Below are 26490 nucleotides of genomic sequence, written 5' to 3' on the forward strand. Positions count from 1 at the left end.
TCTGGAGGACCGGGAGGGTGTGTGTACGTGTGGTCCGAGCGAGCAAGAGAGAGACCTTAGTGCATTGTTGTTGTTAGCATCTGGTGCTAGCTAGCTGCGCTAACGGATATAAGGAGCTGTTTAAATGAAAACAGAGGAGTGCTCTATCCACACAACTGCGCCGAGCACTTGACTTGATGCAGGAAGCAGACAGCGGGACATTGTAGGAGAAGTTAGCACACTCAGCAACATGATTGCAGCGTCCAGGCTGCTCCGGTTCGAGCATATGCCTTGAGTTGCACATAGCTCCAACGCGCGCGCGCAGACACACACACACACACACACACACACACACACACACACACACACACACACACACACACACACACACACACACACACACACACACACACACACACACACACACACACTGTATTGTATTATTGTCTTCGTACGCTTTTAACACACCATCGTAGCGATGGCGATGTTTCAGGTGACTGATCAGGTTCGAAGTATTAGGGAGCGCTGGATTTGTGAAGAACTCCCCTCTTCCTAAACCACAACACCACAGTACTGGCAAAACGGGAGGAGCCGAGTGAAAAACAAGCGCCCCTCATCCCAATCCACCCACACCGCAGTATTTTTTTCTTTTTTTTTACCCAAAAAAAATATTGTATATTATCGGGGCTATTAATACTGTTATCGGTTTATCGGGATGACGTCATAATTCCTAATATCGGACCGATAATTATCGGGCCGATAATTATCGTGCATCCCTAGTACAGAGTCATTTTTATCAGAACAGTTCGATACGCACCGTCATCCGAGCTAAACATCAATAATTGGTCACAATCTGCAGCTTGAGGAGGGAGTTATAATATAACCCAACGGGGTTTTGCGAGATCTCGCAAAACTTTTTTTTTTTTTCTTCATATAATTTTTTTTCTTCTTCTCCATGTCCCCTAGGGAGAGGGGTCTGCCTGCAGACCTCCAGTGTCAGGACAGTTCCGGTGCAGACCTCCAGTGTCAGGACACCTCCACTGTCAGTACAGGAAGTGACGATTCTGACGAACACGTTTTTTCCCCCGCCCACCGAACGACTCGTCTGATGGTTTTTGCAAATTAGTAAGGTAAGGTGCGTGACCTGTTTGCACTATCCAAAACAATGAATGCAGTCTAAATGTATTGTTTCACAGACAAAACAAAATGTATCGATATAATATATATATACTTGCAGAGCATATCATTTGCTTATCATAGGCCACCTATGCCGTTATTCTCTGATGCGTCTCAATATCATCAGCGGTAATAACAAAAAAGTTGATGGAGGCAATGTAATGCACTCGTTTACCGAGACATGGGAAACTGAGCACAAGTTTGTGATAAATGGAGACAAGCCGGTATGTCTTATTTGCTACGAGGCAGTGGCATTGTGTGAGAAACCTTAAGTAACCGTGTGTGTGTGCCGATGTACAAGCATGTGTTTTTGTTACGGAACTAATTTCTTTAATAAATTGTGCAATAGTTGTTCACAGCTAGTTATTAATTACGTTATTACTAAAACCAATAATATCGAATGCAGAGGCAATTGTGTAATGTGAAAAATATATATTTATATAGTCTTTTTACGTTGTTAGCTAAGTGTTTGTCAGTTCGGCTTTATTAAACGTTTGTGTAAAGAGGTTAGCAAGGATAGGTCTGCATGTGTTGTTGTTGGCAATGACACTGGTATCTTTTAAAAGAAGAGATAATGCAGATTAAAAGTGTGTCTATCGTTTCTGGCCGTTGTAGAATGTAATGTATAGTGAAATAAGTTGTTTTCACACTTAAACAGCGTGCAAAGACTGGCCGTATGAAGTATTGTTTTAATTGAAGTTTTAGTACTTTACATTTTGTAACATTTGTTCCTGTTTTTTGTAGATGCATCTTTCAATCCTCTGTGGCACTGCAAAGCCTGCCACCTCTGATGGTGTGTGTTGTGCATGAAAGAGGACCATATTGATCATTTTGATAGCGACCTGTTTAGATCTTCATACAGCTGTGTTTTTCCTTCTAGAAACCTTTCACAGTCAATACATCCTGGACCGTGGAAAGAGACGACTGGTTTGGTAATAGAGGTAATAGTATACCATTTGTATCATTTATATTCAACTGAAATGTCAAACCATAACAAAACAACTAAATGCTTTCTGACATGCTAGGGTTTCCCCAGGCAACTGTATGGGAATGACTGTGGCATCTTCATGTTGATGGTAGGCTACATTATTGGTCTGATTGAATTCTCTGTTGTTTTTAAGATAATAACATTAAATTATATATTTTCTTTCATAGTATGCCCTTTACACCATACTAGATGCACCCTATGATTTCACTATTGTAAGTTGATCTGGTCATTTAAAGTAAACTCAAAATCCCATTATGACATTTAATCTGACATACAGTGATAATATATTTCTTTCCTTTTTTAGACTGACATGCCAGCTTTGCGAAAATGGTGGTGTGTCATGCTAATGGAGAATTTCGACCTCGGAAGGTGAGACCACTAAAATGTTGACGTTAGATTAACTTTGAAATGGTTAAAAAACACAATGTTATACCAACAGTACCTGTATTTGTTTCTTTATTTAACCCTTTTTATTTGAGTCATGGCAAAATGTTTGCCCACTGGACAGAGAAATCTAAAGCCCTCCTGCGAGGTGAGGTGCCTCCAGTGTTCAGAATGAGGAAGAGGAAGTTGGATGACATCACGGAGGTCAGATTTGCATTGCAATCTATTTCATTTAAGTTGTGTTTGTATCTACTCTCACACTAAAGCTTCAATTTCATTATTTGTTTCACCACTCTATATTTAAATATATATGTATTTTGTCAATATTTACTGCATTTATTCTTCCTCGTGGTATCAGTATTTAGGACGATGTTGGAGGACAGTCCTTAAACTAAAGAATATGTTGAAATTAGCATACTTTACTAAAAGTATGGTAGTTCATGGCAATAGTCCCTTGTATTTTGTACATTTGAAGTTTTTTTGTTTTTTAGAAAGAGGAGCAACTTCAGCCTCATCCAGCTGATGTCTCAGTTGGGAAAGATGTGGATAAAACAATGGAAGCGGTAGGCTTGTTTACTAGTTATATACATCATATCCAAGGAGGACGCCCTTTCCTTGGGTTAGTCTGCCAAAAAGCTACTTAATGCTTAATATGTATCAGTGGGTATGATATATTTTCTCTTTTCCGTAGCCAACATCTAAGATCGTGCAGGACTGCAAGAAGGCAGCAGAATGGGTGGTGGCACAAAAAAAAAAATCAGACAAAAGGAATTCCGTTGTTGTCTTTACTGTAACATGTTTAACAGCACAAACAACAAACAAGCATGTCATCACAACGACGTGGCCTTGAAGTGAAGTTGGTAATGGCCAGCTGTGCTGCGTCTTTCTCTGTAACCTCTTTGGCGTGCTTCGCACTCAAATGCGAACGCATTGTTGAGGTTGAGCTGTGATAGACCAACGTCTTTTCGCAGAGCTTGCATTTAACTTCCTTTGGACTTGTAAGTTCGAAGTAGTTCCACGAGGAGGAACTCTTTTTACCTGCCGCTTTGTTCATCTTTAGTCGCACGAGAGAGGGAGAGGGGGGGCGGGGGTGGGGTCGGTGTGTAGCTGCTGCAGCAGCAGTCTGCTCTGCGCAGGCTTCCTCCAAGTTTACAGTAAAACAAACTGGTGGTGTGACCAATGGCCATTTACAATTATTAATACTATTACTATTATTAGCATATATATATTTATATATATATTTTGGTTGAAACTAAGCCAGAAAAAAAAAAAAAAACATAAATAATAATAAAAAAAATTTAAATAATAAAAAAAATATATATAAATAAAATCGATTTTTAAAAATAATATTCGATTATGGAGACTGTAACGAATATTCGAATAATCGAATAATCGCTGGCATCCCTACACCAGGGTGCATTTGCCCGATGCAGTGAGCATGGGGGAAGCACAACTAAGAGAGGCTGTCAAGCTTTGGGAGGAAAAACCTGACGAATGTAACGAGGATGAGATGGAGGCAATCTTGGAGCCATTCAAGTTTAGGTTTAAACATATGGAAGACATGTGGACCTTCTTAAACGAGATCAGAGACAAAAGAGGGTATCTGGCATTCTGCGAATGCATTTCTGTTTGAATAAAGGGCAATAGGAAGTTGGAACACTTTGTCAGTTTTTGTGTGTTTTGCTTTGTTTTGTTTTTCAATGAAGCATTTGATAATTCACCTTGATTATACCATGAACACCACAGAGGTATGTTGGTTTACTTTAAGATAAGCCTTTTATTGTCTCCCGCATCACACCACAAGGGCAATTTGGGAGTCCATCAAGGGGATCTAGCAGAAAAAATAACTACCAAATATGAAAATAATTGACATTTTAATACACAATGGAATCTAAAATGGATATAATTTATAGCAAATTGTTTAATATGCAGATTATTAATCCAATAGTGCAGTAAAGGGAGAAATAAAGTATGTAGGAGTGAAGTGAAACAGTCTATTGTAATAGCAAACAGTAATTAGACTATAGAGCTGTAACATAATAAGTAACATAATTATACATAACATTTTCAGACTTATGACATAAATAAGAGGCAAATAATTTTAAGAAAATAAATATGGTTTTAACTAACTTCTACTGCCCTCTTAAGTGGTGTCATGCTGACATAGTTAAAATATCTGGGTATGGGTCGCGTTTGCCATTCGATCAGTGAGGGGAGAAAAATGCAACAAAAATGGTCAAAATCCGTTAATATATGGATGAGTGGGGGGCGGGCTGGACACAGGCCGTGGGGGGACACCCGAGACCGGGCAATGTCCAAGGTAGAAACCGGGTGAAATAGCCCAAAAAATAATAAAACCGGGGAAAGTGGAAAAAAGTGTCCGAAAATAGGCACTCGTGAGGCGGGCAGAGTCCCCTGTCAACTCCCGTTACATTCCTCCATGGTGTCTTTTGAGCGAAAAACTTTTACGAGAACCAGGCTGGGGGGTCAAAAGGGCTTGACCAAGGCCGACCCAAAGTGCACGGTGAGCGGACTCATCACCTCCGTGATGAGTCTCCATTGTGATTCGTGGGCGGGGAAAAAAACGTGTTCGTCAGAATCGTCACTTCCTGTACTGACAGTGGAGGTGTCCTGACACTGGAGGTCTGCACCGGAACTGTCCTGACACTGGAGGTCTGCAGGCAGGCTCCCATGCCCCTAGGGGGCTCCGTAGAGAGCAGACTACAATACGAGAAGAATTGAAATATTTTTTTGCAGTACAACCAAAGACTTGTCAGATATTCACAGCCTCTTATACTATAATAGAAACATTATGTTCTATTTACTGTCATCTTGATGGTGTGCCCTCTTGGTTTTATGGTTTTGTTTTACTACCAGATGCTACACCATGTCTGCCAACTTTAGCAATTACTTCTGTATTCTTTTCATTCTTGCTTAACAACTGCAATATTCAGACTGCACTCGCTAAAGGAACAGAAATCACAAGTCAAACCTCACATAAAGAGGGTCCCTGGACATCAACAAATGCTTAAGATCCCAAAATGACAGCCTTAAAAAATACTAAAGATTGTATCAAACCCTGTGAGACATTTCAGTGAAATGTGTTGAGAACTCTTATTTGTTGCTGCCACTTATACACAATGATTTATAAGAGCGCAAACGTTTTTTTCCTACTGATTTATGTACAAAATAGTAAAATTATATCTAAGCCAGCTGTTAAACATAGAGTAGGATCTGTTGTGTGATGGCAGAGTCTACTGGGAGTCATCGTGTGTTTTTAAAAATGGCTTTTCATTGTTAGAGAAGAGCCAAGGATTATGAGGCTAAGAAGCACCCAAGGGTGCAATCATTCCAGGTGCCACCTGTATGAGCTCAGTTACAGGTTACTGTGGGCATTCCCTTCCGTCTATGTTTAGCTTCAACCAGATTATATTTGATCCATATCCTTTAAAACCACCATGTACACACAACACAGATGTAAGGAGCTATAATGTATAAATCAACATTAACATCAAGCTTTGATCCGGCTACTCACCAGCATACAGCACACCCCACCAGGGTGCTATGCGTTAGGGAATTTCCCTTTAATGTATTTAAGGATGTTTTATTAACTTCAGTTAAAGTTTGGCTCCTTGGTTGAAAACATGGGGAATTTGTTTGGAAAGCTTAACAGAGACAGCAATTGGTTGAATGTGAATACACTATGGAAAACAGTAATATAAGTTATCCCTTTTCTTATTTTTCTCAATTCTTAAATGTTTTGTCTGCGATTCTTTTTATCACGGAAACTATGTTGCCTTAACTTAGTGCTTCCATCAGTCTATTGCTGCCCCGCGCCGGGCTCCGTCATCAACACAATGTATCTATCTACTGGAAACACATTCGATTGCGAGGGCCTGCCATTATTAGACCATCTAAAGGGCACTTATTTTTTCAGGCTGTGGCACAGGGGGTAAACAACATCACATCAGAGGGTCGGTGTTGATCCCAAGTCCTTTCATCAACACGTCGAAGTGTCCCAGGGCAAGATACTAAATCCTAAATTGTCTACGGTATTGAAATGCATGTAAGTCGCTTTGGATATCATCAGCATATTGACATGATGTATTGTTATATTTTTTAATGCAATACCATTTTCCAAGACAAAATGAATCCTGACTCACACTGTGTCTTGGCATTTAGAAGAAGGAGAGGAGTGGAATGGGCTGCTGGAAGCGATGTGTGTTCCTCGTCCTGCTGTCCAATCAATGTGAGAGGACAGGGGAGGAGGGCTGAGGGCCAGTATAACACTTTGTAACACTCTCACCTCAAACTGTGCACACATCACTAAACCTTACCCTCCACACACGCGCACACGCACTTGCACTCAGACCTTTTGTCTCACTGGCTGGGAAGAAGGATGGTGTGTGTTTATCAGTGCAGGTGCTCTTATCAGCCTCCTGAGGAAGCTGAACAGATATCAGTTCTGGTGGCAGAGACATGGACTACATATGGCACAGATAGCACTCATTTTGACACACACACACACACACACACACACACACACACACACACACACACACACACACACACACACACACACACACACACACACACACACACACACACACACACACACACACACACACACACACACACACACACACACACACACACACACACACACACACACAGAGTAGGAGCCCCCTGTATTAAAGGGTTTGGCAGGCGTGTTGAAAGCTTCAGACAGCCAATCAGGAGATCGATGGCAGCCGTGACTCGCCCAATGACCCACACTGTTATCTCCGCTGGCCATCCTCCCACCCTCTCCCCCTTTCCTTTCTCTCCCTGCTCTTTTCTTTTGCTTTTTTGCCCTTCACTTCATCACTCAGTAAAAACTTCTTTCTTTCTTCAGCGAGGTCCTACCCCTCTCTTCTTTCCCTTACTGACTGGCAGTCTGGTTCTTCTGCTCTAATGAACCTGGGGGGTCTCAGGGCAGCCTCCGCTGGGTTGATTAGGATCCTCATTAAAGAGAGGACCAGACCACATACCCCCCATCTCTGTCCATCTCCCATCTCTCCCTTCCCTGCTCCCCAACCCTGCCCTGTCAGTGTTTTTTTAATTTTTAATTACATTACATTACATCATAAAAGGAAGACCCATTAAACATATCGGTGTGTGTTTTTTTCTGTCCTTTCCTTTTTCTTTCTCCACTGATCTATTGTAATGAACTCAGTGTGTGGTGTAAACTCCATGGGAAGGCTCATCATGGAAACAGACATTGCCGGCCAACTAGTTGAATACACATAAACAACGTGGTCTTTAATGTCGGTTTTAGACTCACTTTCATGCTTTCAGAAGGCAGTAATGAGCTAAAAAACTACTTAGAAAAAAATGTATGGAGGAAAGAAGAAAGACAGAGGCATACATAATGAAGAAAGGAATGAAATAAATGAGGTTGTTTAATAAAGTTTAAGGGCAAAGTAGAAGGAAAGATGGAGTTGTCCATATAAAAGGGTGGAAAGAGCAGGAGTCTAAGATGGAGGGCTGGGTGGAGTCTGGGTTTTTGCTGTTGTGCTCAATGACGGGATCAGATCAGATCAGCAATGCTCCAGAGGATGCTCGGGGCCAAAAACTAAATCTGATTATGTCGCCTGAGAAGACTAATCTCTTGAATCTGTCTTCGTCTAATTCCAAAAACAATACTGTAATCTGTGTGTTAGCTGCCAACTAGGGTCATACACTAGGATTGACTAACGCTGGGTGTTCCTGTCAGATCTTCTTATATCTTGTGAGATATCATGAAAGATGTATCGATGTATGACATATTTATGAAAAATCGGACTTTATTTAGACTCGACTGATTTTTTTTAATGAAAGCTCAATTAAACACTTTATTTCGAATATCACTGAACGTTTAACTAACAACTAAAGGAACCCTTCTCATTTTGAAATGTTTGTGGCTGTGTAAAAATGAATCTCTCTGATTAGTTGGGTTGCTTTTTTTATTTTTTTATTTATTCTACTAAAATCATACAAAAACAAAAACGTATAATTCATACACACAAATGAACAAAATTAGTAGAAGCGGGAGGGCTGAAGCATAGCTTATGGGGAGTAGCCCTCCCGTGCATCATCATTAGCATCAATATAATAATGAGTACAAACCAGGAAAGTTGTCTTTAATGAACACAATTACAAACCTATTGATATGTTTGCTGAAATAAATAAATGATTGAATTACATCACCTATATAATGCTTTATATATGGCCTAGCAATCTTTCAAAAAGTTCAGTTCTATGACTCTTGTTCTCATAGAAATGCATGCAAGAACACACACACACACACACACACACACACACACACACACACACACACACACACACACACACACACACACACACACACACACACACACACACACACACACACACACACACACACACACACACACACACACACACACACACACACACACACACACACACATATTGTGTCACAAATCATTAGGTATCCAAACTGTTCAGTGAGCAATCGGATAAGCAGCACACACACATGAGTGCTTGTTCTGCTCACTGACTTTCCGTTAGCATACCCGTCCATTAATTAGATTCCATTAAAGGTGGCGTTCATAACTCCAGAGGTTTCTTTGCCTGACACACCACTCCATGTTAAAAATACTGCCAATTAGACACAGCTCCAACATCACGTCCGATCACCCGGCAAGATGAGACCTCGCTCTGCCTCGACAGGCGTTCCATTCCCCACCAACAGCCAAAAAGTTCTTCTCCTGTCTGTAATAGTCTGGCAACTCCTGGAAATTGAGGGTATAGATATAAATCATCCTCACAGGGGGGCGTAGAAGCAGAAGGGTTTATCAACAAAAGCAGCGCCTGGGGATTTAGTGGGAAAATGTTGGACTCAGGCTAAACTCCCCAGGTGCCTGATGGGAAAGCAGAGCAGGTGCTTAATATCAGCGTAGCCTTCTGTGCATTTGTGTCCCTTTGGTCTTCTTAGGTGCCATCTTTACCGCTTTATCAATGAGTGTAGCATCTTTATTAGCTTATCCTGCTAACTTGTGATAAAGGCCTTGTGACAGCATCTCAACCCTCTCTCCACCCTCACCTTCTTTTCATTTTGATGAGGAAGAAGAAACAGTTGGTGCTATAGTATTTTGGGTATTTCCCCCCTTTCTCTACAGCTCCATCTGTCAGCAAGCCGGCAGCATCTAAGCTAACCTGGGCTGGCGTCTGAAATGTCACCCGTTGCATTAGCATTTAGCCACCGCGCTGTGCTGTCAATCTGGGTTTATCTTTGACACCCCCTATGGTCTCTCACCTTAGCTCCCCTCTCCCCCTCCCCAGTTAGTCATTGTACTAATAAGGCAGGGGGACAGTAGAATTTATCAGGCCTAGACACTCCCGCCCCAGCAGCCATTACTCATCCACAGACCAGGACATGCCAACAGTGGCTAATTGCTTTCTTTAACATTGGCACATGTGACATTCAGCTGAGTCTTCACTGAAGGAAGATGGGCTTTTCCTCACAGCAACCATATTGCAAATTCCAAATAAAGATAGAACATTTGTTTTGAGCACCTCATGTGTGAACAAATGACACATTCAATTCAATCTAGTGTTATTTGTATAGCACTATACCCTATAAAATCAGTTCCAAGGGCTTAACATACAACACTATGTACCAACACATACAAATGTACATACCTGGGCATGCCAACAATCGTACTGTAGAAATATGGTTTATTTAAGAAAAGTCTCCAGTGAAAGGAAGGTCTTTAGTTTGCTTCTAAAAGAACACGGTGTCAGAGCAGGCCTAAGATCAGCAGGCAAACCTTTCCATTCCTTTGGCGCATTAATACTGAAATACATCTCACAGGACATAGAAAGTGCTCTAGGCACATGGGGGAGATTTCCACCTTGTGACCGGAGGATCTGCCAGGGTGATAAACTGACAGCATGTCTGAGATGTACCGTGGAGCCAGACCAGCGAGTGCTCTGTAAACCAAAAGCAGGATTTTGAATTCTGCTCTGAAAGCAACAGATAAGGTTTCAGAGTTCAATGGCATATACCTCTTAATATCAAAGTAAAGGTGGGCACAGAGAAATTTGATTTAGGTGGCAAAATTGTACAATAAGCAATTTCCCTTTTTTGTTGTGAGCAATGGGGGATTATTCATCAAAGCGATGGTGGATGATCCAATATCTAACAAAGCCCTTTGTTTTGTTTGGTGACAAAAGATTAATGAACAGAGTGGACTGACATTTCCAGCAGGAAGGACATTGATCTGGGGGTCTTCTGAAGATCCTCTTTGTCCTGCTTACCGTGCAAACAATAGATGACAGTGAGGAAATATGTATACAATCACACCAAACGCACAGTGGCTTTATGAATGCACACACATTGACACATTCACTAATCCAAAGGGCAAACTCAGAATGTCATAAGCTACTTTATTTGTTGTTAATCAGGAGTTCCTTCATAACATCTAAAGACATTTCTTCCCTGTTTTTATGTGATTTATTTAAGAAAAGGACTGGCGCCTGCTGATAGGATTTTTCTTTTTGGCTTCAGACGAAAGTCAACAGGGACGTAAACTATTTCTCTGGGAAATCAAACACATTCTTGCCATTTGGTTTTGTGACCTACAGTAAGGGTAAAAACAAGTAACAGAACTTTTTGTGGGAGAATTTAAATGAGCCAACTGTCTCGGTTCCCTGTTGACTTGATCTACTATTGCTACTGTAACAAATGTTGAATGGAGGCTGTTGCCAATTCCTGCCAAATAAAGTTTTTAGATGTCCCTTGCTTTTGGCAGGCTGAAAAAAACTGTTCAGCCTATTCTGCCCAGTGCACTCTCTTTTACTTATTTTATGTGGGCATCAATATGGCAAGTTGGGGAATTTAACGTGTTTTTGTCTAGATTCATCTTGATTTTTGTTAGCTTTTTTAATCCTTGCAAGAGAGAGCAGAAACAAACCATAGTGACGGTTGGTGATTTTGCCAGATTTTAACCAAGGATATGTGAGTGTCCTAATAGGACATTTGCATAATCGTCAAATGTCAAACCAGAGTCATCCTTAAGCACCTTATGGCGCATTTCCACTGCAGCGGGTAGCCCCGTTTAAGCGTCCTTAATCGCCCTCAAGCGGCCAGGCCGGTTTTTGGTGGCCTTTCCATATAGCGTAGCACCGGCTAGCGGGTACTTTTTCCGGCCCCATAAAATCATGGTTCTATCAGGCCAGGGCTGAACTGGTGACGTCAACACTCTCGACTGCTGATTGGTCAGAGAGAATCATCACAAGATCGCGCGCGAGATCATCCCTAGCGTCGCATATATATCTAGAAGCAAGCATGCAGCATTTTTATATGCAGCATTTTTGTAAACGGAGGAGCTACAAAATGGCAACGTCAAAGAAAAGCACAACATGGTCGACCGAGGAGGTGACGACGTTCCTACATCTCATTGGGGAGGATAAAATCCAGCGGGAGCTCGACGGAACAACTCGAAATGTGAAAAAAAAAGCCGATCGCCCCGCCTACACTGCGTTGCTACCCCAGGTCCTAAACTGTAATAGAAATGCGCCACGGCCTCGGACGGCCAGCGAGGCAGCCTGAGGCCTGAGCGAGGACCAGTGGCGGTTCTACGGGGTGGCACAGGGTGGCAGCTGCCACCTCAGAAAAAGGTCTTGTCACCCCAGCTGCCACCCGATTTGGCAGCTTTGTTTTGAAATAAAAGTTGTGGCTCATCGGACATTTATGAGAGAAAATCTCTAATGTCCGAGTGCAAGTGAATGCAGCACAAGACGCGAGCCTTGTAACCCCTCCCCCGGCCCTGGCGCGAGTGTGGAAATGGCTTAGCCCCACCATGAAAAATGATGTTAAAGTTCCCATGTCATGGCCATTTCCACTGATCATAATTCCATTGTTGTGGCCTATTAGAATAGATGTATACTGTGCAATTTTCCAAACTCACATTGGTTTCGCATACAGCATCTCTGTAAAGCATGTGTATTCGGCAGTATTCACTCTCTCCACTAAACGGCTCGTTGCAGCTCTTGCCCCCCCCCTCCCTGTGAGCCCAGTATGCTCCGATTGGTCGGGACCAGTCGGGACGTTGTGAATCGCGCTGAGCTCCGTGGAGGTGTGATTTTCTTGTTTAGCGATACACAGCGAAACACAGCCAAACTCATCCTGAGCACACACAAAGTCACAGCCGAAGTAAAAACAATAAGTGTGGCTTGATATTGAGTACGAAAAAGGTTGATAAACGCTGTGAGAATGGGTCTGCAGAGAGAATTTTGCCGCAATCCCAACTGTCTGTTATCAACCTGCAGCCAGGGAGGAGAAATCAGCAGAGCTGCCTGCACTGAGTGTGTGAGGAAGTCCGTGGATTGGTCAATTTGGACCAATCAGCGGGGGCTTAACGTAACGGCTCCACGGATTGGTCCATTTCGTTCCAGGTACGGATGACATCATGTGTACCCGGAAGAATCAAATGGACAATAACGTATCTCCAACGAGGCATTTTGCGGAGGTATTTTCTGTGTTAGAGTTTTACTCGCTACAGGGTGTACTTTGAGGGTTTTGACTCTGCACACCGTTTACATGCATAAAAACCTTCATAACACACAAGGGGACGGGTAATAACCGGAAAAGCATGACATGGGACCTTTTAAAGTAAGCAAAATAAAGTCTGCCAACTCGCGCGGAGTAAATTGCACAGACAGCAGTTAGTAAGATTGATTTCAGTAGCCACTTGCCTGGAAAAACCAAAGACTAGAAACGGTTTTGAAAACTTTTGTCACGTAGTGATCGTCTTCTCAATAGAACATCTTTGATAATGTCTTCTGGTCAATCAGAATCAAGATAACGGCGTGGTGTTGTTGCAGGAAGTCCCGACGGAGAATAATTTTGCCATAGTACATCTCTATATACTAGGGATGCCAGCGATTATTCGATTATTCGAATATTCGCTACAGTCTCCATAATCGAATATTATTTTTAAAAATTGATTTTTTTGTAATTGGTCATTGGTCACACCACCAGTTTGTTTTACTGTAAACTTGGAGGAAGCCTGCGTGCAGAGCAGACTGCTGCTGCAGCACGCTACACACCGACCCCGACCCCACCCCCCCTCTCCCTCACACGTGCGACTAAAGATGAACAAAGCGGCAGGTAAAAAGAGTTCCTCGTGGAACTACTTCGAACTTACAAGTCCAAAGGAAGTTAAATGCAAGCTCTGCGAAAAGACGTTGGTCTATCACAGCTCAACCTCAACAATGCGTTCGCATTTGAGTGCGAAGCACGCCAAATAGGTTACAGAGAAAGACGCAGCACAGCCGGCCATTACCAACTTCCCTTCAAGGCCACGTCGTTGTGATGACATGCTTGTTTGTTGTTTGTACTGTTAAACATGTTCCAGTAAAGAAAACAACGGAATTCCACTATATACATCGATACAACATTACGTGTTGATAGAAATCAACACGTAATGAAATAAGACTCCACGGTTTGATGATTGATAGGTGTGTGGTGCAGTGGGTTGAGCTTTGGTGTTCGGATCAGGGGGTCACAGGTAGTGCTGCGTACCGGTACGCCGAACCGGTACTGGACTTGTAAAAAGTTTCGGTTCAAGTCCGGTTAAAACCGGAACGTCAGGAACCGGTACTTGGACTCGCAAAAAAACTAGCACTTACGTATATTCTGGTGTCTGTGGTTATTTAAACATTCCCTGATAAACGTTATTCAGCGTCAATAAATGAGTGCTAATCCCAGTGTGCTCAGTGTACAACATCACATGTCATTTCACCTTCGACTCACGGTTTGAAAACGGAGCATTTCGCCACATGCTAATGCTAACCGGAAGTGAAGAATTTTCAGAATAAAAGTATTGAGTAAATAGTGTGAACTTCCGGTTTTTTCAGAATAAAAGTGATTTAAATTAAATAGTGTATTTAATTCAAAATTAGGCCATATCAACATTGATTTTAATTTCTAACAGTATGTATGTACATCACTATGTATGTAGTATGTACTGTATAATGTACACATGTAGAGTTGTAGAAAAGACATGGTGTACAGACAGTACAGTACACTCACAGTGTAGCCTATACTGTATAGTAGAGTAGATGTGTAACAGTGTAATGTGTATAGTCTACTCTACACTCTACCTTTCAGCAAAGTTTTAGGGATTTAGGCTCAGTCAGCTCAGGGACTGTTTGGTTACTTTAGTTTGGTAAATGAAATAAATGTTTGAACTTTATAGTAATTCACTGTAGTTGCTGTCATAAGTCATTTGTAGACTAAGTGTTTTTTTTACATTTGTACTTTGTAGAGAAATGTAGACACAAGTTGGAAGGGAGCACAATAAACCTGACGAGTTTGAATTTGAGTTGATTATGAGTTAATTTTCAATTGATAATTAGCTCACAATAAGTTCACTTTAGTTACTCACACAACTTGACACAAGCCATGTTCAGGTCCGGACTTATAAGTCCGGACCTGAACCTGAACTTCTGGACTTGAGTCCGGACCTGAACCTGAATGTGAGTCCAGGTACGCAGCACTAGTCACAGGTTCAAACCCCACTGCAGTCAGCATGTCGTTGTGTCCCTGGGCAAGACACCTCACCCCAAATTGCTGCTGTGGGGATTGCCCACAGTATTGAATATGTAAGTCGCTTTGGATAAAAAGCATCTAACAAGTGACATGTAATGTAATGTGTGTGGGCTGTCTTTCATTTTGACACACAGAACAATGGGGGCTATCCATAATGTAAAGTAATTCACATGCACAGCCTCTTCCCTCTTCTCTCTGTTGCCCCTTTCACACCAATGCATGTTCAGCTCCGGCTCGGAGCTGGAGCCTGAAAAGTGCCGGTTTTTCCTGTTCCTGTTCAGCTATCGGATGGAATCAATACATGGGCTGCATAGGTTGTCGTGTCCGACTATCACAAGTAGAATCATAATAAAAATACGCCGGTAAAATGTGCCTGTAGAAAACGGTTTATGCCACAATAGGATAGCAATAGCAAGTAGTCAGTTTAGCTTCGGTTGCTATGCTAACATCACCCATTGTATACCAGAGAAACTTTTATAACGGCGTTGTGATGACAAACAGCATCAATTCAGACTGACACACATTCACTTAAGGGGAACTAGGGATATTTATCAGCTGCTTGTGTGAGTCGGACAGTGAATACTTTAGAGCGGCCGCTGCAGTGTGAGCTAACCGGGAGCTAACGGGAGAATAAACTCCTGTGGAAGAGCAGCCAACACTGCAGCGGTCGGTAAATGCCGCAGAAACACATTAATAAACAATTAACCACGGCACTCTGGAGAAAAGCATAAGGTTGGAGAAGTCGTTATTTAATTTAATCTGGCTTTGTGTGATTAAAAGCAACACGATCATCGACCCGACGCAGTTCCCCGTTGTTGTTGTTGTTGTTGTTGTGAGCGCCGTAACGCCGTTGGGGAGCAAATCAGCGATGTAAACGGTGATGTCATGACGCAGCAGCGGCAGCACCAGTCGTGCTCTGGGCGGTGTGAACGGAGCGGGAGCAGAAAAGGGAAACCCGAGCTGAACCAGAAAAGCTCTAGCTCGGAGCTAGAAAGGGAAAAGCGCTGGTGTGAAAGCCGCAAGAGAGGAGCAGCAGGTTCAGTGGAAATGTGCCATTATTGTATCAAGGCTTAGAGAGTAACTACAGCCAGGCTAACAACCTTCTGTGTTTCATGGTCTATCCACACCCTATGCAGTGCAGCATTTTACAATGTACTGTGAAACTTGGTTGAAAGTACACCGAGCACAAACATAAATCCGACAATTTGTTTTCATTCCCATTTTTAACAAGTTGAAATAAGAAATCCAACACTTTTTCGTTGCACATAAACTCCTTATTTTGGTCCTGTATTGTTCAGGAGTTTTCCTCCTTTTTATTGATAATCGAATCACCTCAGACTTTTTGTAAACCACCAGATACTGAGGATATATACACTATAGTTATGCCCTTCTAGTTCGTTTTCCTTTTGCTTTGGTTAGGGAGGACCCACTTGTAGTATTCAGATGCCAACATGATAATTATAAAGCTGTCGTGTAGAGCTGCACAATTAGGCGAGAAATTATTTTGAAATCACAAGAACTGTCTTTAGAAAAGTATCGTAACCTTAAGACGTTTTTTTGGTAAATGATGCCAGCTGTTCTCCTTCTGAGTGTATTTCAAGGCAGTTACATCAGTGAATGGACTGAAGGAGGCCAACATACAGCAACTGTCTGTGTTGTGTCTGAAGACAAGGGCCAGAAACTGCCTGACCCCCAGGCTGGGTTAATGGCTCTTTGCCCTGTGCCACTCATATTAACATAACCTAGTGCTGTCTGATTACCATGCCTCATGCCGGCAGATGAAAGCCCACTGTTGCTCCGCCAATCAAAATAATGTCATCATAGTGGAATAATGGCTGCCAGTAAAGTCACAGAAGGGGGAGAGATGAAGGGAGGACGGGGTGTTTTTATTGTCCCCGAGAGGCCAGTAAGATCCAATCAGCAGGGTGTGACTTACAGTATGGGAGCCCAGAGCCCATCCACAGCACCTCCCCTCCTATCCAACTATCGCCTACACACACAGGCCGGGGGCATCCATAACGAGGAGAAGGAACTGTACATAAACACGCTGAGAGTACAATGGCCGCTTTTCTGTTTGATATTTGTGCAGTATGAATTAATAAGCGAGTGTAGATGATATGCATTTGTGCTTGTGCAGGACTTGTTCACATTCAGCTGATACTGAGTGTTTGTGTGTGTGTGTGTGTGTGTGTGTGTGTGTGTGTGTGTGTGTGTGTGTGTGTGTGTGTGTGTGTGTGTGTGTGTGTGTGTGTGTGTGTGTGTGTGTGTGTGTGTGTGTGTGTGTGTGTGTGTGTGTGTGTGTGTGTGTGTGTGTTGTTGGATGTGTGTGTGTGTGTCTGTGTATTTGGCCAGCTCTCCAGTTATTGCTTTTGAAGTTGTTAATTAAACCCTCAACCATCTGGTAGCTCAATGAAATTACACTGAGCTTCTCAGCCATGAAAAAAACATGACTGACTGACTGACTAAATGAATAAATAAATAGATTAATAATTTAATAAATGCTTCAAATAACTCTTGTCTAAGTGAGGGAAAAACAAGAAGTCTTATTAATGTAAATGTGCAGCTCTGTGCTGTCACCACTATTGAGTGAGCTGGTGTGTAAGTGTGTGTGTGTTTCTGGCATGAATTCCTGAGTGTGTGTGTGCTTACGAAGGCTTACAGGTGAATCAGAGACAGCTGTCAGTGTGTCAACCTTTGATCTCTCTCAATCAGTGTTTCTGCCAGGGGGGCGTCTTGCCGTCATTTGACGCCCTTATTCAGCTCGGAACGCCCTGAACTCGAGCCGAGGGCGTCCAAAAAATAAATAATTTGAGAGAAGATCGAGAGTTTTTAATCGCTTGAAATTACGAAAAGGAAAAAGGACAAGGACATCCCTCTGTTGGAGGGGCAAAGGAGTCTGGTGGGATTATTTTTGCTGCCAGCAAAGTGTGTTCCTGTGACGGAAAGTGTACTGCCGGCGAGCCTTGACGGGTGGGTGCTAGTGGAGAACGCGCGTGAACTGCGAGCGCCAGAGCCTCGCAGCAGTGAAACTGAGGCTCCGTGGTAAAATGAAGAGCCATTTAGGAGCCGAAAGAGCCTGCTCTTCTTAGTGAGCCGAGCCAAATGAATTCCCATCACTAATGCGTAAAGAGATAGTATCTATAAGTGACGGCTCAATTCAGAATTCAAGTCGGGGTGTACGCCCTCTCAGCCCTGGTCTGGCGGAAACACTGCTCTCAATGTCTTCCTCTGCTTCCTTTCCGTCACATGCAGTACGCCGCCCTACGCCTTGTGTAGATTTCCGTGTGGATGCATCTCTTTGTAGAACATGAGTATACCATTTCAGTAAGTGAAATGTTATAGTGTATGTATTTCATCTTTAATATCCTGCTGTTGAATGCATTCTGCTGCTACTGTATTATAATTCAACATAATGCACTCTTCCACATGTTTTATAGTTTCTAATATTATACTGATGACGTTTCCCATTGGGTCACTTGCAAAATAATTGAATTTCTGCTAATATCCTTGCTGATTAAATCCCCCTGTAAATGAAGTGTTGGCCAATGTTGAACATTGTCTTGTGGGTATCTTCAACCAATGATAGTTCATTACAGGGAAAGGAAACCAGGTCAGGAGATTATTGCAAAGTGTACACAATAATTGAATTGGCGCATCTGTATGGAGACTTTACGGATACAGTGATGTTTCTCAGGAGGGAGCAGGTAATGGCTGGTTTGTGTGAACACTTGAGTGTGTGGACCAGAGGGAGACTCAACACTTAACTCTCATACTGCAGCTGAAAGGAATAAGGAATAGTGGATGATGGTTTTAACACCCAAATAAACATTTAGGAGACCTTTCAGTTGTGTTTCAGGAGAAATCCACGGATCGGCTACATTGAAGCTTCAAGTTAGAATAGGTCACAAATGATTAGCCTCATACAGGAAGTGATATCAGAACAAATATCCTCCTGCTTTTGTTCCCACCCATGTTGTTAGAAACCAATGATAGAATAACATTTTCTTATCTTGGATAAGGTGAGAACATTCAACACATCAAATATAGAATATCAGAGGTGTGGACTCGAGTCACATGATTTGGACTCGAGTCACCAATTTGATGACTTGAAACTCGACTTGACAAAATCACAAAACACTTGCGACTCGACTTGGACTTGAACATCAATGACTCGGGACTTGACTTGGACTTGAGCCTTCTGACTTGAGGTGACTTGATCATTTAATTCAGAAGCCTCCAACATGCCGATCGCGAGCTGCCGCTAGAAGAGCGGACTCCCGTCGGGGAGAGCAGAATCTTCAGCAGCTCCTACTCTTGCTGAGAATCCATGCAGGCAGGGGCGGGACTTCATTTTGGTGAGCCACCATGCGGCCAATCATATGCGAGGACACACTAGGATCATACCATTATGTGAAAGAAGGGTGGGGGCAGACGCTCCAAAGACAGCAGGTGTAGTAGTGGTACAGGCCAGCTGCACAGAGCGACGGGGAGACGGGGAGCCAGATTTAAATGCAAGCGCGTCGGAAAAAGTCAAGAAATTAGCGAAAACCGAAAAAAGAAGCAGCATCTGGCTGCATTTCAGTGATATTGGAGAAAGCAAAGCTGAGTGCAGGATTTGTAAAATGAAATTAACCTTCAGAGCAGGGTTATTATTTTGGTAACCACTCAGGATTTATTGTCAGAGGTGGGAGAAGTTCAGATCTTGTACTTGAGAAAAAGTGTGGATCCAGTGTAGGAATACTCGGTTACAATAAAAAGTCAAAGTTTAGGACTTGACTTGAACTTGCCCATCCTGACTTGAGACTTAACTTGGACTTGAGCGCAAAGACTTGAGACTTGACTCGGACTTGAGCGCAAAGACTTGAGACTTTACTCGGACTTGCAAAACAATGACTTGGTCCCACCTCTGTAGAGTATACATTGTTTTGTATCTTCATTGCAAAAGTGTAATGTCTTGCATTCACATGTATGTCTTTATCTGTCAACTTACAATAATAGCTAAAGTCATCCATTCATAGCAGCTACTGGTTTATGGTTCCGTTATATTGTATGTGTCTGTAGCTGTAGTAAAGAATGGAAAGCACAGCAGGGTGCATGCTGTCGGTAATGCAGCCACTGACACTGCGACTCACACACTAATAACTATGTCTTTTGAGCTGGTGTTGGAAAATGTGAGGGGGAGACGGCAAGAATTTATTTACACTAACTTGGAAATGATCAGTCATGTCATTGTGTTGATCAACACATCCTCACTCCCAGGTCGGCCTATGTTGACGTTATGTCAAGTCCCCTGCCGGCTTTTTCCAACGCAAGGGGGGGGGCCTTAGCGTCCATTTTCAACGCAAGGGGGGGGGGCCTTAGCGTCCATTTTCAACGCAAGGGGGGGGGCCCTTAGCGTCCATTTTCAGCTTTCCGGGATGTCAAGTGCTTCTATGGACGCTCATGGAAGCACGGCATTCGTTTGTGTCAACTGCCCTTAAAGGCAATGAAGACACTACACTACCCAGAATCCCCAGCTATCGTTTGGACTACACCATGTGCTCTGTTTGACAAACCCCGTGATAGTCCTCAAGCTCTGTGATTGGAGAGTGTGCTCCGAGGGTTACCGAGCCTCGAACAGCACTTGAAATGGGATGGAACCACGGCAGACTGTTCAAAACTGGATTTGAACGGGTCCACCGCGTCCCCCCCTCCCCCACCCCGTACCCAGAACTACACATGCTGGCTATTCTGTTTCGCAACATGTTCTCTATGGCACGTCTGTACTGGGAGTTGTAGTTTTAAAAGACGTTTTCGTATTTCCCATAATAAGAAGTTGCCAGTATTAAACTGTGTACATCCCTGGAGGTTTAGGGGACAGGAAACACTCACATTTAAAACATATAATTAATAAATGGTGCCCATAATGGGCAGTATTAATATATATACCCACATGCCAGCTAAGGTCAGAAGAGCTTTATTCAACAGCTGGTCTTATGTCTGTGACCCCTCGTGTTGTTAATTGATAACATTACATTACATTACATTAATTGATAAGCCTGAAACATGCACATGTCAAGGTTCAGAGGCACATTTTGCAAATATGGCAGTAGCCATCGATCAGCTTAAGATAAGATATACTTTATTGATCCCAAGTTGGAACATTTGCGTTACATCAGCATGTGTAACAGTTAAATATGCAGTGGTGTTTATTTGAAAATCATTTAGTATAATCACACAAATTCTGTGTTTTATATTTAACAATTCTGTGTTCTTTATTTATTGATTGTTCAATACCTGACAAGGCCGGAGATGAAATATCTGCATACATCATAAGAGTATAATACATTATGTATAATATCAGTTAAAATAAGTGCTTCAACATAGTTAACATTGCTGGAGGTATGCACACATATTGATAGATGTCTTGTAATGCACTATTGAGGAACCTGCAACCCAAGTTTTTCATTCAGTGCAGAACTACACCATAGTTGTGTAGGCCTATATGATATGTCAATAAACCTTAGAACATCTTGAAATCTTGAACGGGATGTGCAAAATAGTCATTATATATAGTCTTTAATTAACTATTAGTAGAGAATAACGAGTAATGAATATACTTTATAGGGATCCTATTAATATCTAATAATAAAAATAATGAAATTCAATAACATGCTTTAACCACCAGGTGTCTCTTTATATCAGCTGTGCACCTTTATGGTGTAAATACAGCCTATCTACCAATTGGATCAAATATAAAAGTGAGCCGAATTAGTGTTGATACGGCAAGGAGACGTATTGTGTGAAAAGAAATGTAAGATGTTGTTTAATGGCTGATATATTTATGATCCACGTCACGTTTTCAGTTCCTCATGTTTGTCTTCTCATCAGGGCTATAAATACAGAACTACGGCATATATGTAATATGTAATGCAGCCGAACCGTGTATTACAATGCCGTTATGTGATGACTTTCAAAGAGAAAAGCAAGCACACTCGGAATAAGGTATTATTTTTTTTTTTTTTAAATGTTTTCGGTCTGTTTCCGGTATTTGTTAATGACGATGTGCTGTGAGATGTGAGACTGGAATTGCAGAGGGGGAAATAACGTATCTTTAGATGCGGATTTTGTTAAACTAATATGTTTGCGCTGTGGACCAACACTATACATTGACGGGGAAGGGGGTAGCAATAAAGATAACACCATTAAACAGTTACACAACATAACAGAAATAATATCGATAGCAGCGTCCCTAGCAACCACCTTGGTAACAATGAAAACGTTGGACGCAATTTCCTGAAGTAATCTTCGTAATAACTAGCAAACTAAAGATCATGTACATCCACTGCACACATAATCTGAAATAACAACTCATATTTCTCGCATCAAATGACATCAAAACGCATTTTAATGGCCAAACTAACTTTAAAATAGGCATTTTCTACCAAGAATAAAACGAAGTTCGGCCATGTTTTCTTTTTCTGCAGGGAGAAATGATAGCTGGGGATTCTGGGTAGTGTAGTGTCTTCTGCCATCCTTTACTCCGAAAAAAGATTTGTTTCTCCGAATCGAAGGGGAAAAATACAAAAGCATTGCACACAATTTAAACCAATCAATGTTGTGTAATTAACAAGGATAATATGGTGTTTTTTAGTCGATGAGTAGTGCAGATATCACTGTAAAATCAATCGTCAGTAAGGGGAATATTTACTTCCGGGTGTACAATTCTCCGCTATCCAATGAGAATGGACGCTCACATTGCCTTTAAGGGCAGTCGACACAAACGAATGCCGTGCTTCCATGAGCGTCCATAGAAGCACATGGACATCCCGGAAAGCTGAAAATGGACGCTAAGGCCCCCCCCCTTGCGTTGAAAATGGACGCTAAGGCCCCCCCCCCTTGCGTTGGAAAAAGCCGGCAGGGGACTTGACATAACGTCAACATAGGCCGACCTGGGAGTGAGGATGTGTTGTGTTGATGCAAGCCACAGTTATTTGAGTCTTATCTGTACATGACCACTGACGGAGGACATTTATTTTCCCAGCAGAATGAATTTCTTGGAGCTTTGCATTTCCTACACTTTATTTGTAAGCGTGTCTAAAAGCTCAGTGGCAGCAGACTACCCATTTATTCTATACATATCGTCTGTGCCCTTTTGTACCTTCGAATGATGATGATGACGGGTCACTTAAATCTTTCCAGTGAGCAACGACTGTCTGAATGCGTGTTCTCCTGCGTGTGCATTTGCTCTGCAAAATAGCGGGCTGGCATTTACCCATGACCGCTGACACTGCAACAACCTGTCATTTTTAACTGTACTGCAGAGGCACATTTTAAGATGCGAGTGGCTGGCTTGAACTTAAAGCAGCTGGGAGACAAAACTGAGAGAGAAATATGAGATGGCTGCTGAGGGAATACAAGGAGATCAGACTGAAAGAGTTAGAGATGCTGTCATGTGTTGCTTCAGAAGGGAATTGCAGGGAAATCGTGATGAGAGAAGAATACATTCAACAACCACTGGAAGTTTATGACTCCATGAACTTGCCTGGCAGGGTTCTAATCCAGCATATATTCATAGGCGTTGCCTGTAGCTAATTGCAAAACGTGTAAATGATGTCTGTTGATGTGCATGACATTATGACATGGCAAAAAAGGTACAAGATCATGGTAAGCAAGACCAGGGTATTTGTGTTTCAAGACAGCTGGATGACTTGCCAAATCAAACTCCTTCAGTAATGTAGTGGTAAATTCAATTTTAGGTATGGCTGCCATGATTAATGATGAACAATCTCCAACACCAACAATTTAAAGAATAAAGAAAGACCAAATAGTTCCCTGTGATGATGGAATAGTATATTTGCTTGAAAGGCCCATCCTTAGTTGCATCCATTGATTTCATGAGGATTGAATGTATGTCAGCTTAAAAATGAGGCTAACCCTTTTAATGCACATAAAAATATGCGGCAAATGTTTTATATGAAGTATCATTCAAAAAGGTAATTGCATTCACAGAATTAAGGGCTAACTGCGATGCAAAAGTATGTGGAGACATTAGTCAGTTCTCCCTCTCTCCGTCCTTTTCTCTCTGTTGTGCTGTGATGAGATTCCATTAGACACCATTAAATCTCTGCCTAAGAGCCCTCTGAAGCTTCACAATTACAGAAATAAAAAAATCACAATCCTCATTGAGCGCTCTCCTGCATTAGGGGCTGCCTGGAGTCGCGTGGGAGCTGTTACACGGGGCCCCGGCACAGCCTGAGTCAGAGGCTCTGCAGAGCTGCAAAGAACAGCTCATTAGAATGACTAAGAGCCCCAATGAAGGCCCTTATGTGGACGCCATAATGGAGCGGGGCTCTTGTGCGGGAGCCGTAATGGGGGCTCTTATGCAGTTGCGCTCGTCTCCCCACCGCACAGCAGAGGCTTGAGCTGAAACTGCGCGGCTGGAGAGGTGACCCCCGCCGAGGGGACGCTGAGGGGCTCCAAACACAGCGGGCTTTTGTACTGGCTTTATGGTCGCAGAGCAGAAGGCTTTCACTGCATCTGTCACTCAGTGAAGTGTGCGGAGGTGGTTCAGTAAAGGAATATGTGATCAGGTATATGGTTGAAATATATATTTTATTTATTTTTATTTATTGCACATTTCTCTTTAAAACTGCACAGTTTTCTTCTTAAATTCTGATATCCTGCACATGGAGTAGTTTTTCATTTTCTTTTTCTTGTGAACAGTTGATTTATTTCAGTTCTATTAACTTATTTATTTCGATTTATTTGTTAATGTACAGTATGTGTGAACCTACTTAGCAATACACCTGATTCTGCCTCTACAGATTTTGCCTTTAAGTACCAATACGATCTTTCCGATGAGCTAAGGGCGATGTATATTTCCCAGTATTGAAACAGCCAAGTTCTGTAGTAAGTAAAGTAAGAACAGATAAAGATGGAGTGTTTGTTGGTATAATAGATCAATAAACTGTCAACAGATGATAGGTTTGGTCTGTAGCATTGCCAATTTCTGAATAGTGCTTTGGTAAAATGTTCCTTTGCCAAATATTGCGCCTCCCCTGATTTGGATGTTTAACTTATCCATGTTGCCAACTTCCTTGCATCTCCAACTAGCAGTGAGGATGGTCTGCTGCATACAGCCAGTAATATAGTGTATAATGTTTTAGTGGATGGCAGAGATGTGTGCTGCTAACAAAGATCTATCATCAGACTTTCCCTTCAATCATTTATTTAGAGTTTAGAGTCCCGATAATGGACGTCGGTTGGTTTCAATACCGTCTGATAATTTGGATTAACAATATAGGATGTAATAACTCTCAGTTCACATTCTCATGAAAATGGCAAACACATAACTGTATAATAATAAAAAGTCAGTGATCTTGGATAAAGCTTACAGTATACTTTCCGTATTTTCTAATGTCAACAGTTTAATCAAGCTTGTTTCAGGAGACTTTCCATCACCGAAAATACAATTCTGGTACAAAACACTGTTTATTCAACTGGCGTTTTAATAAAGTACCGTTTTCTTTTTAATTTCGATCTTGGATACACAATTATTCTCCACCTCCATGTAGAAACTTTTGATGAAATGATTCCTCATCACTTAGTTAAATGACTATCTGCGAGACACGTTTTAATTCAGTCAGGTATTAGCTGTTGCCATAGATGTCTCTTTATAAATACATCCACGGCTGTGAGGTTGACAAGCAGACTGTTCTCACAGCCTCTCTAATTTCTCTTCCTGTTAAATATCACTCGTCCTACTTCTGCTTGAATGCAACCCTGTTTTTGGCGGAGTGACATTCAAAAGAAACACAAGACCTTTTGCAACACAGGCGCTGTGGAAAATGAAACTCCATACATCTCCTGCATGAAACGCTAATGCTCTGCTTTAATTATAGGAGAGTAAAGTTAAAACTAATATTCATGTCAGTTGAGGTGGAGAAGATTCATTTGGGCCGTCTAAAAATGGATGAAACATTAAACTTGTGAGGGAGGGATGTGTGTATCATTCTCGCTCGTTCTTGTAATATGGACGAGATTGTTGGCAGTCATGAATGCCAGGTCATCTCACTCTTTACTTTACTGAATGTGTGTGTGCGGTGTGTTTGTGTGTGTGTTCCTGTCTGCATCTCTATCTCAGTGTGTGGGCACAGGAGCCGCAAAGCTGTTGCATGGCCTCATCGATTTCATGCCCTCTTCTCACATCTATTCACATCTCCTCTCCGACTCACCTCCCTCCTCCCGCTCCTCCTCTTCCTCCTTCTCTTTTGGTCCGTTGCCCATGGCGATGGTTCACCTCGGTAACCGGCGGCTGTGCAGGAAGTGGGAGGCGGCCTGGAGACAAGAAGACCTCCCGTGA

The 26490-nt window shown here is 42.2% G+C and overlaps 1 protein-coding gene across 1 annotated transcript; it reads left to right on the top strand.

The window, feature by feature from the left end:
- The first annotated feature begins 1263 nt into the window (after positions 1-1263).
- Positions 1264-26490, top strand: LOC117468406 (uncharacterized). The gene is made up of 10 exons (XM_034112492.2): positions 1264-1379; positions 2036-2096; positions 2181-2231; positions 2311-2355; positions 2448-2512; positions 2623-2731; positions 3019-3090; positions 3219-3269; positions 24332-24493; positions 26272-26490. The coding sequence occupies exons 1-10, from the start codon at positions 1366-1368 to the stop codon at positions 26488-26490; spliced, it is 849 nt and encodes a 282-aa protein (XP_033968383.1). The 5' UTR covers positions 1264-1365.

This window comes from Pseudochaenichthys georgianus, chromosome 23 (assembly GCF_902827115.2).
Source record: "Pseudochaenichthys georgianus chromosome 23, fPseGeo1.2, whole genome shotgun sequence".
NCBI lineage: Eukaryota > Metazoa > Chordata > Actinopteri > Perciformes > Channichthyidae > Pseudochaenichthys > Pseudochaenichthys georgianus.

What these genes read in the sequence shown, in the direction of transcription:
- LOC117468406 (XM_034112492.2), top strand. An exon ending in GTGGCATCTTCATGTTGATG is followed by an intron (nt 2,232 to 2,310) that starts GTAGGCTACATT and finishes TTTCTTTCATAG; the next exon opens with TATGCCCTTTACACCATACT. An exon ending in GGGGCTCTTGTGCGGGAGCC is followed by an intron (nt 24,494 to 26,271) that starts GTAATGGGGGCT and finishes TCTCTATCTCAG; the next exon opens with TGTGTGGGCACAGGAGCCGC.